This window comes from Esox lucius, chromosome 18, assembly GCF_011004845.1.
Source record: "Esox lucius isolate fEsoLuc1 chromosome 18, fEsoLuc1.pri, whole genome shotgun sequence".
NCBI lineage: Eukaryota > Metazoa > Chordata > Actinopteri > Esociformes > Esocidae > Esox > Esox lucius.
Genome location: NC_047586.1, coordinates 21,023,758 through 21,039,791, shown reverse-complemented (window position 1 = coordinate 21,039,791; position 16,034 = coordinate 21,023,758). Strand labels below are relative to the sequence as shown.

Sequence of the window (16,034 nt, the reverse complement as noted above, 5' to 3'; positions counted from 1 at the left end):
ATAGTCCCCCTATATTAGCAGGTTTTTCTTTGTAGTGAGGCAGATTCCATCAAATAATTTTTGAGGGGATAAATGAGCTGTCAAAGTTTAGTCTCAATTATGAACTTTGCGTTTACTTGAAAAGTTTCCAATGAAAGTCAAGGAAGCTGTTAGGAGGCTGAAATATATTAAAAGATTTATCAGAAACATTACCAAATTCTGACCATATTTTAACCTAGTATGGGGTGGCACAGTGCTGCCCTGGTCGGACTGGTAGAACTTTAACCTCCTAACAAAAAGTACTCAAAATACCAGACAGAGTTTTCAAAAATGTTATTGTGGACAGATGAGACAAATACGAGCGTTTAGTGGGATACCAAGATGAAAGTCTGGCGAATATAAGGACAGGCTCCTGATCCACAGCATACGCTGCCTTGGTCATGTATGGCTCCCACTGAAACTTGCTCAACAGTCTTAATTGATGATGTAATTCCTGACGGCAGCAGCAGAATCAATTCTGAAGTGTCAAGAAACATATTGTCTGCAAAAGTACAAGCAAATGCCACCCAACTCAGTGGACTGTACTTCAGCATACTGCATGATGTAACAAGACAAACATACTGCAATGACAGTTAGGGAGTTTTTAAGAGCCAAAAAGTGGAAAGTTCTGGACTGGGCAAGTTCATCTCAATATTTAAATGAAATAGAACATGCTTTTATTTGGTAAAGATGAGACTTAAAAAATACTTTTTACATACTATATAAATATATACTTAGTGAATATAAATAAACCAACAACAAATGAAAATGACTGCAGTACAGCTTTGGCAGAGTATAACCTGAGAAGATATCCAGGATCTGGGGGGTTCATTGGTTTGCATTCAGGTTGTTATTGAATTAAACTTAATTTGGACATCATAATAATCTGCCACAAAACTGTTGGTGCCCTTAATTAAATAGCCAAACTATGCATCAAAAGTTTCATTGTCCACAACTTGACAACATAAGGCCCTCTCTTATAAGTGTAGATGTATGTTTATTCTCTGGACATATAGGGTTTTAAAGTGTACAATTACATTTCCTGACCAAATAAATAGCTTTAAACAATATTCCAAAGTGGCATAAGACTTTTGCAAAGTACAGTACCGTAAGAATGTTCATTAACTGTATGCATTTTCATTTCTCATTTAGGATAGCCTACTTGATATTAAAGATGTATATTCATACACAATTATTTGAACATGTATATCAATTCATATAATTATACTAGCAGGGCTAAAGAACCTTGTTTGTAAAGGGAATGTTGTGATGGGGATTCTATCTCTGGGCGTGGTTTTACTAGAAGAGGAGAGTCGGGAATAAAGGAGGGGCCAAATGAAGAAAATAAGTGTAGAGGACTTTATATAAATGTGAGTTGATTCCTACTATATCCAGCTGTCACCTCAACAACCCAACAGCAACCCACAGTGTTTAGGAGCACAGTGAATAACAGGTAAAGTAACATTTGACTCTCTAATGCATTGTGTTCATCCCGGTTTCAGACTGAGACACAGAAAATATGGCCTGTTTAATTGGTGAGTTGGACATCTTTGACGAGGAGATGTCTTGCTGTATTTTATTGTTTCATTCAAAAGTGTGTTGTCTTTTAAAAGTTTGATTTATTTGTACGTAATTATGATTGCAGACCTCTGTGATGGGCTTTCTCCCCAAAAACCTGGTGATATTATTTTTATTTAATTTGACAAAGAAATATACATAGCCAAAGGCTGAATTTTGGCTTCTCAGAACAGGTAACACATCTGGGCATGACCGTAATTACCCTTTGATGGCGTATTAGCAGCCATATCATAATGGCAGTCATGTTCTACTCCATAAGCCAGGGCACAGCAAATACAAGACTAGTCTGAGGGCAGCTAATCAGGTTATGATGTGATTGGGAGTAGCTATCTGTGGAATCTGCTCTGCTAAGAGGGAAGGAGAACACCGGGCTTGTGTGACTGTTACAGAACAAGACAACGTATCCACTGTTTCATTAATGTTCCTTACTGCCATTCTGCCTTGCCTCGTGTAGCCGCATGATCCTGCCAGCTTGCATTAAATCTAAGGGCCGGTTTTGCAGGAACAGATTAGGCCTAGTCCTGGACTTAAAAACCAAGCTACATGGAGATTTCCCAAGGGTACCAAGTGTGTTTTTCTCTGACTGAGCATGTGTTTACTTTCCAAGCACCAAATAAGTTTTATGTAAGTCTTAATGTATGAATGGTGTTAGCCTATTATTAGTATTCACTATAAGAATAGGTTCTTACGCTGGTTTTGTAGTTGGTGGTTAATGTACCTGTGACTGGCTAGAGCCATCTAGTGGTCATATATGAAATTGTTTTTCCTCAATTATCGATCAGGCATGAAACTTGGGAAACACTGGTATTCGTTCATGTTGACATTTCATTTGAATTCAATGACTGGTTGTGAGTCACTAGTTCATTGTGTTTTCAGTTATAGCCTTGCATGATGCTTCCGTTTCTGATGAAGATGAGAAATGGTAGTGATGCTGCTATCTCTTTACTTACAGATACAATGGAAGTAAGTAGCTCACCTCCTCAAACTCACAATGAAAACTAACCACTGAGAAAACTGCTTAGGTTTTGTGATATCCTGAAATGTAATGTCTGAACAGACATTTGTGTGTACGTGTGCACATTTCATGTATGCATGTCGGATTTCCTTGTCTGTGTGTGTGCGCGCGTGTGCATGTGTGTGTGGGTGTCAGTGTCAGTGTGTGCATGTCTGCATGTGTTCTTCTCTGACTATGCATGTGTGTACCCCTTTCATGTCCCACCAGCTCTCTGAAGCTCTGTTTGGCTGTCCGTCCTCTGGTTGTTACCCCCAGGGAAGCAAAGTTTTTTGGCCCAGTCAGAAGGCCCAACCGCCTACACAACCCCAGCCCCCAACCTGCTGGCCTGGGCAGCCCAACACCCCCTGCTGGTCTGGTCCTCAACCAACCCAACCAGTCCCAGGTCAAAATTGGCCCGGATCTGAACAACAACCCACCCAACCAGCCCCTTCCCATACCTGCCAGTCATGCTGGTCAGAACCTCAGCCCCAGCCTCCACAATACCAGCCCCAGCCTCCACAATACCAGCCCCAGTCTCCACAATACCAGCCCCAGTCTCCACAATACCAGCCCCAGTCTCCACAATACCAGCCCCAGCCTCCACAATACCAGCCCCAGCCTTCTCAACCTTCAGCACTGACCCCTGTTCCAGCTTCTTCCCAAGTCCCGAGCCAGCCTAATGCCCCAAAATGGCCCGTTACTCAAGGCCTCAACCCAGGCCTCAACCCAAAGCCTAGATGGCCTTTCAACTCCGGTCAGTCTGGTTGGCCTGGGCAGAACCCAAGCCCCAAACCAAGCGGGTCTGGGTGGCCATTCAGCCCGTCTCAAGACCCGGGTAGCCAGTCTGCTTGGCCAGGTGGGTTCAAACCTGCTCCTCAGTGGACTCCAACACCGACAGGACATCTGGTAAGACAGGGGAAAGGCTACGGAGAAGCTGTATGGTAGATATAGGGGAGGGAGGGAGGGAGGGAAGGAGACAGAGATGGAGGGAGGGAGACAGAGAGATGGAGGGAGGGAGACAGAGATGGAGGGAGGGAAATGGAGAGGTGGAGAAAGGCAGACAGAGGTGGAGGGAGGGAGACAAAGATGGAGGAAGACAGGTGGAGGGAGGGAGGGCGAAATATGTATTTTATGGCTACAGTACTTCCTCTCTGATGTGGGTTATTCTGCTATGGTACTATTGTGTTGTTACATAACCTTAGTCTGTGTTTGTTTGTTCACTTATAAATGATAAATGATAAAACCAACAACACTCTATAGGAAACAAGTGTTCAAGGGAGCTTTTAATGTGGCAAACTTTTGCTGTGTCTGCTGTGTGACAGTGAGACCAATATGTAGGGCTACATCAGAGGTAACACTCGTAATGGGGGGTGTATAGACAGTCATATCCTAAATGTCTCTTTTGTGTTGGAGTATAGAATGTTCCCTACAACCTGAACCTAAAAAGAGGAATCTACGACAAGATGATGATAACCATCATGGGCCAGGTCAAACCAAATGCAAAGCAGTGAGTTCACACTAATTGACTTTGGTTGTATTGCTTGAATGAATGAATGAATGAATGAATAAGATCCCTGAAATCCCAGTTGAAAGACTTCGATTGACACAAAAACAAGAATGTTCTAAGTGACTGAATAATAAATCCTGTCCAGTGGATTTTTCTAAATAGGTCAGCTGCCTTCAATCTATCACTTTCCAGGAAGAATTGGCCCTACTGAATACAACCTGACAACTGGGGCATGTCTTCACTGTCTAATCGTGCTGCACTGGTCCGTTTTGTAGCCGCACCCCAGACCGCGTTGGCTGCAGCTGTTCCGACAACCACCCGAAATCAAACAGATGAACAGATTTTGTTCCGCAACCTGACCCACCCCCATATATCAGGTTCCAAAAGACCAACCGTTACAGGCAACAACAAAAAAATTCAGTTTATTCTTGCCAGAGATAATTTATCTTTTATTTATTTATTTATTTATTATTTATTAACTTTAATATCCTGCATTAATTCGACTTATGGTTTTCTTCTTTGAACCATTAAACTTAGTAACGATATCTACTGTAGCCTATTCTCATGCAAACAAATAAGCTACCTCACGCCTACCCGCTCCCACTTTTATCCATCCATGATCAATCATATCGGTGTTCTTATCCACAAAACCTCCCAAATTCCAAAAAGCAGGGTTATTGCTGGCACAGCCCCTTTATTCACTCTACAACTAACGTTGTAGTTACGTTAGCTAAACATTTCGCATGTTGTAAGAAAAGTAGCTTTAGTTATGCGGATGATATTCATGGGTGTGGTGTTGGGCAGTTCTGGTTCTATTTACTCAATGCGTTGTAGATGATTAGGCTATCTACCTCACCTCCCACTGAAATAACGTTTAGTCTGTAAAAAAAAAAAATGTCCGACCCTCTGAAACGCGAGTCGACCCTCGGGTTAAAATATTTTTATTCTACTGATTTATTTGCGGTCCATCGGAGGAGCAAACGACCCGATGCGGGACTATAATGTCTGGCCATTTATTAACATTATGTTTTTGTATAATCCCTAGGTTTACTGTGAACTTTGAGCGAGGTAACGACATCGCATTTCACCTCAACCCTCGGTTCAACGACAAAGGCAAGCAGGTAGTGGTGAGGAACACTAAGGTGGGGGAGTGCTGGGGGAGTGAGGAGAGGAACACTCAAGGAGGCTTCCCTTTCATGACCGGCCAGTCATTCGAGGTCAGTCCATTGAAACATTGCTACTGTAGCTAACATACTACTATACAGGTTTACTAATGAACTGTGTGATTTTCATTCCTCTCTCCACCCCACCCCAGATGAAGATTCTGATTACGTTTGAGGAGTTCAAGGTGGCTGTGAACGGGGCTCAGCTGTTTGAGTACAAACACCGCGTCAGAGAACTCAACCAGATCGATCGCATCAGCATCCTCCAAGATGTCATCCTCACCTACGTCAGCGTAGACACAATACCATAACACCGAACCAGATTACATCACTATATTGTATGTTATACAACTTCCCCAGCATTGTCAGCTCAACACATTAAATCGTAGCGCCTGTTTCCTAAAAATGATGATGACGAGGATCATGACGGTCTTCATGCTGATAGTGAGCTGTGCTCATTCTGGGGTACACACATAATGCTACGTTTATGTCTACTAACTCATTCTGTGTGCTAACATTGGATAGTTTTTGTAGTACAAAATAAACTGCATAGTTTTTTTTTACTTTAACAAAATAGTCCATACAGTAATGTAATGTCCGCACGCAGGTATAATAGGCCTACTACTTTATTTATTTAAAAAAATATATGGGTTGGATCACCTGTACCCTATTCAACTTGTATTGCTTAATTGTAACCTAACCCAACAATTGTTGGAATAATTTCCAAGCAAACATGCTATACAGTGTTTACCCTGAATGTAGTCTCCAATATGGACCATTGCCTTAAAAGTAATTGAAATTTTTTTTCAAAGTCGTTATTTCCCCAGAACATTCTTACGTAAGTTAAAACCCAGAAAGGCCAATTAATGGGATCACCCGTGAGACAGTTTGAAGTCATTACGTTCTTTTATAAATAGCGTCCTGTGAAACTGACGTCGGTGCTGCTGCTAATGTCTCATTCACATGAAATGAAGCGCTGTTACGTTGCGCCCGAGTGGAATTTTTCGTTTAAAAACGGACGCTGCACAATTGGATTTCTTTAACTACGTTTCTTCCTTTCCGCTACGCCAAATGTTTTGATACATTGATACTTTTACCCCTTGGTTTAGTTTTTATTCCAGTGAACGTCTTTGGAGGGTGTGTGCGAGAAAACACCCTCCCTTCACACATTCTAATCTAAATCGCGTATGTATTAAGTATGAGGATTTTTTTTTTTTTTTTTACAAATAGCCTGCGACTATAACACAAGTGAAAAAACATTAATTGGATGTGCCCTAGAATATTACCTTTAGAAAGTGCAATTGCCCGGTAACTCTGATATACGGCTTGGAAAGTGTCCAAAAACAGCACATCAAATAATTGCATTTTAAGTGTCTTTTTCCTTTTTAACATATTTTCTCTGTTTTATGTTTATAATTAGTCTCACTTTAAATATCACTGCACGTGTTTCTTTTGATGAAGTTACATTTTACTTTGGGAGAAATTTGGTTTTACAGTCAAACAGTAACATGCTTGGCTTGTAATCCAGTAATTTCTCGCTTGGTTCTGGGTACTTGCTAAACTTGATATATGTCTGCTATAATATAAAAAGGTTAATGAATATACAGCAGGGAACATCAGCAATTTCAACCAAAAAAAAACATTTGGATTTTCTCCAGATTATGCTTTCATAAAATGGATAATCATCATCTTCATCAACTGAATACTTTTCATAGAAATATTAGGTTCATGTTGAAACATTATGTAATTCATGTTTTGTGATGACCTTCACATGATGTTTTAATACATGAAGCAAGTATTGTTTTTCTCTGTGTGTTATTTCAATGGAGTAAAAAATGTGACCTTTTAAAAATTGATCTTTGATTTTGCACTATGTATTTTATCTTTTGACAGTGTTAGTGCATTCAGCTATAAAAATGTTGTTTTAGTAAACGCGTGCAGTTTCTATGTTATGTATGGTAAATAAATGTTGCCACATATTGTGTGTCTAAAAACTGACAAAACTATTTCATATTTGTTCAAATTAAATTAAATGGGTGATAAAATTGCAAAGAGTTTGGGGATCTCATCATCAATGGTAACATTTTCTTTTCCAAAAATTTCCAAATATTTTGTGATACCATCTTCAGATGCATTCTTACAACCCTGTTTCCAAAAACATTGGGACATTGCATACAATGTGAATAAAACCAGAATGCAATGATGTGCAAATAATTTATCCCTAGATTTATCTGAAAAAGTACAAAGACAACATATCAAATATTGAAACTGCAAAATGTTATAGTTTTTGGAATAATAGATTTTCAGCTGCTCAACAGTTCGGGGTCTCCTTTGTCATGTTTTTTGTTTCATAACGTACCAGATGTTTTCAGTGGGTGACTGGTCTGGACTGCAGGCAGGCCAGTTTAGCGCCCAGACTCTTTTACAATGGAGCCATGCTGTTGTAATAAGTGCAGAATGTGGTTTGGCGTTTTCTTGCTGAAATGAGACATAATGAAATGACAGCATATGTTGCTCCAAAACCTGTATATATTGTTCAGCGTTTATGGTGCCTTCACAGATGTGCACGTCACCCATGCCATGTGCACTAATGCAAGCCCATACCATAACGGATGTTGGCTATTTAACTGTCGCTGATAAGAAACCTGATGGTCCCTATTCTCTTTAGCCCAGAGGACACTGCATCCATAATTCCCCCAAAATAATTTCACATTTTGATTCTTCAGACCATGGGTCAGATGTCCACTATGCCTCAGTCCATTTTAAATTAGCTCGGGTCCAGAGAAGGCAGCAGTGTTTCTGGATCTTGTTTAAATATGGTTTCTTTTTTGCATGGTAGAGTTTTAACTTGCATTTGTGGATGCAGCGAAATACTGTGTTCACAGACAATGGTTTTCGGAAGTGTTCCTGAGCCCATGCAGTGCTGTCCACTATAGAATTGTGGCTGATTTAATGCAGTAGCGTCTGAGGGCCCAAAGATCCCAGCTGTCTAATATTGATTTCCGGCCTTGTCCCTTGTGTACAGAGATTTCTCCGGATTCTCTGAATTTTTTAATGATATTATTTACCATTTATGATGAGATCCCCAAACTCTTTGCAATTTTATATTGAGAAACATTGTTCTTAAAATGTTGGTGAACCGCTCCCCATCTTCTGAAAGAGTCATACCCTCTGGAATGTTCTTTTCATACCCAATCATGTTACTGACCTGTTGCCAATTCACCTAATTATTTGCGAGATGTTCCAGATCTCACTGTATGAAATTATTGAATTCCCCATTCAGACTAGAGATTAACTACAGATGGGCATACATTGATCAGCCATAACGTTATGACCACCTGCCTAATATTGTGTTGGTCCCCCTTTTGCTGCCCAAACAGCCCTGACCCGTCGAGGCGTCGACTCCACTAGACCTCTGAAGGTGTGCTTTGGTATCTGGCACCAAGACGTTGGCAGCAGGTCTTTTAAGTCCTGTAAGTTGCGAGGTGGGGCCTCCATGGATCTGACCTGTTTGTCCAGCACATCCCACAGATGCTCGGTTGGATTGAGATGTGGAGAATTTGGAGGCCAAGTCAACACCTTGAACTCGTTGTTGTGTTCCGCAAACCATTCCTGAACCATTTTTGCTTTGTGGCCGGGTACTTTATCCTGCTGAAAGAGGCCAATGCCATCAGAGAATACCATTGTCATGAAAGAGTGCACATGGTCTGCAACAAGTCTCAGGTAGGTGGTACGTGTCAAAGTAACATCCCAGCAGAACATTGCCCAAAGCATCACACTGCCTCCGCCGGCTTGCCTCCATCCCATAGTGCATCCTGGTGCCATGTGTTCTCCAGGTAAGTGACCCACACGCACCTGGCCATCCACATGATGTAAAAGGAGATCTGATTCATCAGACCAGGCCACCTTCTTCCATTGCTCTGTGGTCCAGTTCTAATGCTCACATGCCCATTGTAGGTGCTTTCAGCAGTTGACAGGGGTCAGCATGGGCACCCTGACTGGTCTGCGGCTACGCAGCCCCATACGCAACAAACTGCGATGCACTGTGTGTTCTGACACCCTTTTTTTCACTACCAGCATTACATTTTTCAGACATTTGAGCTTCAGTAGCACATCTGTTGGATCGGACCACACGGGCCAGCCTTCACTTCCCACGTTCATCAATGAGCCTTGGACCACTTTTGATAGGTACTGACCACTGCAGACCGGGAACACCTCACAAGGGCTGCAGTTTTCGAGGTGCTCTGACCCAGTCATATCACCACCACAATTTGGTCAAAGTCGCTCAGATCCTTACGCTTGCCCATTTTTCCTGCTTCTAACACATCAACTTTGAGGACAGATTGTTCACTTGCTTCCTAATATACCCCACCCACTGACAGGTGCCATGATAACAAGATTATCAGTGTAATTCACTTCACCTGTCAGTGGTCATAATGTTATGGCTGTTCTGGTGTATTGCTACACATTAATAGAACAGTGGTGAACCCAGTTACATTTTCTCTCCACCGTGACCACCTTCACATAAGTAAAGAAGATTGATTTAGTATCCATTTCTCAATAGTTAATCCGTTTCCACTTTTGCCCGTAGTGAAAACCTGTTGTTTCTCACACTACCACAGAATGACAGCGTCTTCTATTGAACTGATGGACTCATTACCGCAAAAAAAAGAAAGCGAGCATTGTTGTTATGTCGAGACCAGGATTAGATCACCAGGCCTGACTGACACAGTTCTACTGCTAGACACAAGCTTAGACCACTTGGAATCTTGGGGGCCATGTTTTAGCCTTCCAGTGTATCATACTCTCGTTGAATTGTTAACTAGCATTTTTGCTATTACATGTATTATGTTCTTTATCTGTTAGAGAGATCAGATCAACTGTGCCGTTACTTTATCCTGTGGAGTTAGGTTCTCTTGGTCAAAAGGTGTTGTTTTCGGCACTGCCACAGAGCAACAGTGCCCTCTATTGGACAGAGGCTTCAGATTCAGTCATCTTTAACAGCTACGTAATGATGCGGCTGGTGATGGAGGACATGTAGACAGAATGAAACCTCATCTGAACCAATGTATACACAGCAGGTCATTAGCAATTACAATAATGTTAAATAAGGAAAGAATACATGGATTCACAGTGGATGTACACATTTACAACATCAGTGTGCTGTTTGCAGATGTAGGGAGAGTGAAAGAGTTTTGACTGCAGTATTGTGCGTCTGTTTAGTTCTCTGTGTGGAGGGGGCTTGGTGTGGTCAACATTGTCATATTAGTCACTGTGGGACAGATGGTCGGATGCTTCGTGGCACAGGGAAAGAACCTGTTCAGGGGCAGTGCCCCCCCCCAGACTGCTTGAGGTCAGCAATGATGCTTCCTGGAGTCATGTCCCACCCCCCACCCCTCCAACACTCTATTTTAATAGTGTCCAACTACTGATATTGACTCGTTCAGGCAACGACCAGAATTGACCTTGTAGGCACCCAACCCATCACAAGTCACCAAATGGCGGCATGGGAAGACTTTCCAACAAACACTGCACTCAAAATAATCCTGAGACAGTTGGCACCACACTTCGACATAACTTACTGAGCTTCGTTACTTTGAGAGATGTTGATCACCGTTACCAGGACCACTGGTCCTGTGGCCCATCTTAGGTACAGACTTATAGTTATGAGAGACGAACACCATGACTCTGCAGGGAACCAGCACAAGCTTAAACACAGTGAGGTATCTGTCTGTTGTAATGACATTACTGTCCCTGGCCCAGAAATGTCGGGCCATGTCAGGAACCTAGTTAGTATCTGTGAGACAGTCTTATGACTGGCTGCTGACCTATGATGTCAACCATGTTACATACAGAGGACACTCACTGTTTGTTAGGTTGGAAAAAGTGGAAATGTGCGAAAATGGTACCTACATGGAAAATCATGCTGCCTTGAAAAATGTGGTATTGGGATGTGGGGTCCCTCTGATTCTGACACCCTGGTACACACCTATATGCAAAAACATTACAAAATACAATTACAACATCCCCTAAAGACAAAAGTCTAGAACCACATTATAAAATATGAATTTGCTGCTGGAACTTGTTAAATGATCTTCTATTGTCTATGTATAACATACAGATGCAAGACAAGAACACTCACACACCCCACACACAGACACACTAAGAAAACAAAGGTTCCTAAATGGTTCCTCTCAGATATAACTGAGGTTTTATGTCTATGAATCAACTGCTGTACCTGCAGTAGAACCCTTTGAAGAATTGTTTGGGATACGAAGGAGAAACCGCTTTCCGTGGCAACAGTGAGGAAAAGAGTTTTAATTGAAAAACAAAAGGCTTCTCTAACTGGTACAGACACAGACAAATTTTAGGTTCTAGATTGCACATTCTTGTGAGCGTACTCTCTCTCTCACACATACACACACACACACAACACAATCATACACAGACAAGATTCCCTTGCTTCTATGGCAACATTTCAATATTATGTCAGCAGGCCACACTCACCCCCTCTCCCTCGTTCTATCTCTCTACCTCCCTCCAAAAAGCTTGTCGCATTCCAACAATGGCAACAACAATTAGAAAATATCAACCCCAGAAAAGTGAAATGCTTTTCCATATTATTTCTTATTACATTTCTATTTAATTACCACATCAATATTGGAAACACCTATTATTCATTGAAGAAGGCCCAAGTCAAAGATCTTTAAATAATTAACCATCTGGCGACAATCAAATAGATGATGTTTTGTCCTGAATCAGATGGCTAATCACATAGGACATCCTTCACATTGATGTGCATTGCTCCACTATGTATTTTATAATGAACATTTGTATATACTTAATCTACATTTAATATGATTGAAAAACATTGTTTAAAAAAGAAATGCAGTCACAGGGAATCTATCTCCTGGGCGTGGTTTTACTAGAAGAGGAAAGTTGGGAATAAAGGAGGGACCAAATGAAGAAAGGATGTATATAGGAGTTGATATAAATGTGAGTTGGTTCCTATTATTCCTGTCTAGCTGTCACCTCAACAGCACCACAGCAACGCAGGGCAACAGACTATCAGTGAATAACAGGTAACGTTGTTTTATTTGTTTGTATATTCAGATAGAGTTTAAGATTCAGAAAGTGATCTGGTTTTATTTCAATGAAGGTGTAGAGGTTTTAAATGCACTTAGAGAAAGTTGGGTTCAGTTAGTGCATCTGTAATATTTAAAAACAGGATTCATTACTTTTAAGAATATAAAGGACACAAAAGACTCACACGTTATGGCTTGAATTTCTATACACAGTTTTTTAGAGTGAGTTTTTTAATTCTCATTGTGAAAATCAATTAAAGCGGTGTTTCTTAACTCACAGTCTGAGGACCAGGATTACTGCTGGTTTTGTATTTTATATGGTATTAAAGTGCATTCACCTGGTGTCCCAGGTCTTAATCAGTCCCTGATTAAAGAGGCTAGAATTTAATCTGGCAGTACTCTGTGTGCAGAGGCCTGGAGTTGAGAACATCTGTATTGAAAGATGCTAGTGCACATTATCCCATCATCCACACCATAATTACGGAGTCATGTCCATGTCAATTAGACAAAGACCAACACATGGGACTGAATAGACTGTGACCAGGTCATCAGCAGATGGTGTTATTGGCGTGGAGGTATCTGTGGAATCTGATTCGCCAGGAGCAGAGAACAATCCCTTGTGTGACTGTGGCAGAGTGATTATAGACAACAGATACACAGTTCCATACACATTCCTCACTAAGGGCTGTATAATGCATTAGGTGCCACCAGACAATTTCCTCCAATTGTTAGAATGCTCTCTGCTCACAGTTGTGTTCTGGGTGACCCACCTTCGTTCTCTGTGTACATGTTTGACGGCACTGTAATCAGTGGGATTGTGAATACATTTCTATTCACTGGAATGTTTTAAAACTCCAGTCAATTGGTACTTAAGGGATTGGCGATACAGTAATTGGCATGTTATGAATGATGATCTGACAGTGACTAGAGTGGTTTTTATTTCCTGTTAGGGAACCATGGTTGGAATTATGTTTTCCTATTTGATGAAGATCAAAGCTCGTACTGATGCTGTTCTCTCTTTATTTGCAGATATTATGGAAGTAAGTAGCTCACATCCTTAACCTCTAAACTGGCAACTGACCACTGAGTTGTCAGCTCTCTGAAAGGAACTGTCTCAGTGGTTATGAAAAATATGGAAGATATCTGTGTGGATGAGTTTATGTCTATGTGCTTAAGTGTCAGTGTTGAAGATCATGTGTCTTGGTATGTCTGTAGTGTTTGTGTATGTGTGTGTGTATATAATCTTCTGGTTCTACCCCCTCAGGGAAGCAACGGTATTTGGCCCAGTCAAAAGCAACCAGGAGGTCCTGTTTGGCTAACTCATCCCGCCCAACAGCCTAGCCAACCTCAGGCCATGCCCTGCTTTCCTGGCCAGCCCAGCACTCCATGCTGGCCTAGCCCACAACCACCCCCACCAGCCTCTGCTCCAGCTCAACCCCAACCCATGCCCTGCTTTCCTGGGCAGCCCAACACCCCCTGCTGGCCTGAGCAACATCCATCCCAACCAAGCTCAGCTCCAGTCCAAAACTGGACCGGTCATCAGCCATCATCTCAATCAGCTCCAACTCAAATCTGGAACTGGCCAGGTCAGCAACCAAATCAACCAGCCCAGACCCAAAATTGGCCTTGTTCCCAACCACAACCAAATCAAACAGCTCCAACCCAAAACTGGCCTTGTTCCCAACCAGAACCAACCCAACCAGCCCCTGCCCAAAACTGGTCTGGTACCCAACCACAACCAACCCAACCAGCCCCTGCCCATCCTTGCCAACCATGCTGGCCTGGGACCCAGCCTCCACACATCCAGCCCCAGCTTTATCAACCTCCAGCCCCAGCACCATTGCAAGCCCAGGCCCAAACCCAGAGCCCAAGCCCACCTAGTGCCCTAGGGTGGCCGGTACCAGGCTTTAATCCAAACATTAAACCAGGGTCTGGATGGCCTTTCAGCCCAGGTCAGGACCCAGGTGGACAATCCGGTTGGCCTGGCCAGGATCCAGCTGTCTCAGCACCTGCTCTTCAATGGAACCCAACACCAACTGTATTGGTGAGAGACAAGGAAGTAAGAAAGTAGTGGGAGGGGTTGGTCTAAAGATAGTGGCATATCCTAAATGTCTGTTTTGTGTTGGTGTATAGAATGTGCCTTACAACCTGAACCTAAAACGAGGAATCTACAACAAGATGATGATAACCATCATGGGCCAGGTCAAACCAAATGCTAAGCAGTGAGTTCACACCTACAATAATCTAATACGATTTCATTTACTTATTTTGATCAAACAATCTGACATTGAAAGCCTTGGCTACATCACCAGTATCAAAATGTCTAAGAAGTAAGTGGCTAGTTCTGAATGTGACAGATGACTTCACTATCTAAAGCCTTGACCTATGCTTTTATCCAACCGGTCTATTAAACGTCTGTTTGTTTTCGGGTCTTAACGCCTGCAGGTTCACAGTGAACTTCCTGCGAGGTAATGACATTGCTTTCCACCTCAACTCTCGCTTCAACGAGGGGGGCAAGCAGGCTGTGGTGAGGAACTCCAAGGTGGGGGAGCGCTGGGGGAAGGAAGAGAGGCACACACAGGGAGGAGTCTTCCCCTTCATGGCCGGACAGTCCTTCGAGGTCAGTGGGAACGTCCATTGAGGCAGGGTAACCTATACTGACTAACATAAGGGCTGTTATTTTTAGTCCTAGACAAATGGTCAGATGTTTTTCTTTATCTCTACTGGCGAATGTTAGCACACTGATAAAGCATTTTAGGTCAACCAAGTTTAAGGTCCTGTGAGATATCTTCGCCCCGAAGAACTTTCTGTTGAAAACTTTGGCCGAATGTAGATTGAAAGTCAGCGCTTTCAGGGTTCTTCATTTAACCAGGTTTGTTCGTGAAGGTCTGGCCAAGACTGCTTGTCTGTCTTGTGTTTCAGATGAAGATTGTGTTTCAAGCAGGGTCAGCCCTGTGAGATATCTTCACCCTGAAGCACTTACTGTTGAAAGCTTTGGCTGAATGTAGAGCGTTCAGGAAGTCAGGCGTAGCTTTCAGGGGTCTTCATTTAACCAGGTTAGACGTCAGAAGGCCTGGCCAAGAGTGTTTTTGGGTCCTGTGTTTCAGATGAAGATTCTGGTTACGCCTGAAGAATTCAAGGTGGCTGTGAACGGGGCTCAGCTGTTTGAGTTTAAACACCGCGTCAGAGAACTCAACCAGATCGATCGCATCAACATCCTTCATGATTGCGTGCTCACCTACATTAACACAGACACAATCCCTTGACTACCGTTTAGTTACATGACATCACAATATACTCAGTGTGACATTAGTTTACATGCATTTTACATCAGTGTAATTAATGGTTTATGCACCTGTTTGATGATGATGATGATGTTGAGCAGTGCTGTGCTCATTCTGTGGTGGCCTCATAACACAGCATAAATGTCAACTAAAAACTATGAATAACCACTTTTGGCACCTAACCCAAATTAAGTTATGCCATTTAATCGAATTTGTATAATAATTTATATTACTTTAATACTGTTGATCACATACAATGTAAATAAACATACTTTGTGCCTATATGTAAAGTTAAAACACCAGAAAATACAGTAAGTGCACAATTTCAATTATTGTTGATAATTAATTAATGAATTAATTAATGATTCTTGTTTTTAACTGAATATTCCTATTGTAAGAATTAAT

The 16,034-nt window shown here is 42.0% G+C and overlaps 2 protein-coding genes across 6 annotated transcripts; both read left to right on the top strand.

The window, feature by feature from the left end:
* The first annotated feature begins 1,395 nt into the window (after window positions 1-1,395).
* LOC105017525 (galectin-3-like) lies at window positions 1,396-6,449 on the top strand. Of its 4 annotated transcripts, none has more exons than XM_010882201.4 (6): window positions 1,396-1,471; window positions 2,549-2,559; window positions 2,819-3,496; window positions 4,009-4,097; window positions 5,143-5,314; window positions 5,413-6,449. In XM_010882201.4, the coding sequence occupies exons 2-6, from the start codon at window positions 2,554-2,556 to the stop codon at window positions 5,569-5,571; spliced, it is 1,104 nt and encodes a 367-aa protein (XP_010880503.3). In that variant the 5' UTR covers window positions 1,396-1,471; window positions 2,549-2,553; the 3' UTR covers window positions 5,572-6,449. The 4 variants fall into 4 exon arrangements, with proteins under 4 accessions (XP_010880503.3, XP_010880504.3, XP_010880502.3 ...); XM_010882202.4 differs by having other exon boundaries at window positions 1,403-1,471; window positions 2,867-3,496; XM_010882200.4 differs by having other exon boundaries at window positions 1,412-1,471; window positions 2,473-2,559; window positions 2,867-3,496.
* Window positions 6,450-12,283: 5,834 nt separating this feature from the next.
* Window positions 12,284-16,011, top strand: LOC105017527 (galectin-3-like). Of its 2 annotated transcripts, none has more exons than XM_010882203.3 (6): window positions 12,284-12,342; window positions 13,375-13,385; window positions 13,610-14,389; window positions 14,479-14,567; window positions 14,791-14,965; window positions 15,453-16,011. In XM_010882203.3, exons 2-6 carry the CDS (start codon window positions 13,380-13,382, stop codon window positions 15,609-15,611), a joined length of 1,209 nt encoding a protein of 402 aa, XP_010880505.2. In that variant the 5' UTR covers window positions 12,284-12,342; window positions 13,375-13,379; the 3' UTR covers window positions 15,612-16,011. The 2 variants fall into 2 exon arrangements, with proteins under 2 accessions (XP_010880505.2, XP_034143791.1); XM_034287900.1 differs by having other exon boundaries at window positions 14,791-14,992; window positions 15,453-15,528.
* The last annotated feature ends 23 nt before the right edge of the window (window positions 16,012-16,034 follow it).

What these genes read in the sequence shown, in the direction of transcription:
- LOC105017527 (XM_010882203.3), top strand. An exon ending in ACCCAACACCAACTGTATTG is followed by an intron (nt 14,390 to 14,478) that starts GTGAGAGACAAG and finishes GTTGGTGTATAG; the next exon opens with AATGTGCCTTACAACCTGAA. An exon ending in TGGCCGGACAGTCCTTCGAG is followed by an intron (nt 14,966 to 15,452) that starts GTCAGTGGGAAC and finishes CCTGTGTTTCAG; the next exon opens with ATGAAGATTCTGGTTACGCC.
- LOC105017525 (XM_010882199.4), top strand. Translation starts at nt 2,485, where the DNA reads ATGATGCTTCCGTTTCTGATGAAGATGAGAAATGGTAGTGATGCTGCT. An exon ending in TACTTACAGATACAATGGAA is followed by an intron (nt 2,560 to 2,818) that starts GTAAGTAGCTCA and finishes ATGTCCCACCAG; the next exon opens with CTCTCTGAAGCTCTGTTTGG. An exon ending in TGACCGGCCAGTCATTCGAG is followed by an intron (nt 5,315 to 5,412) that starts GTCAGTCCATTG and finishes ACCCCACCCCAG; the next exon opens with ATGAAGATTCTGATTACGTT.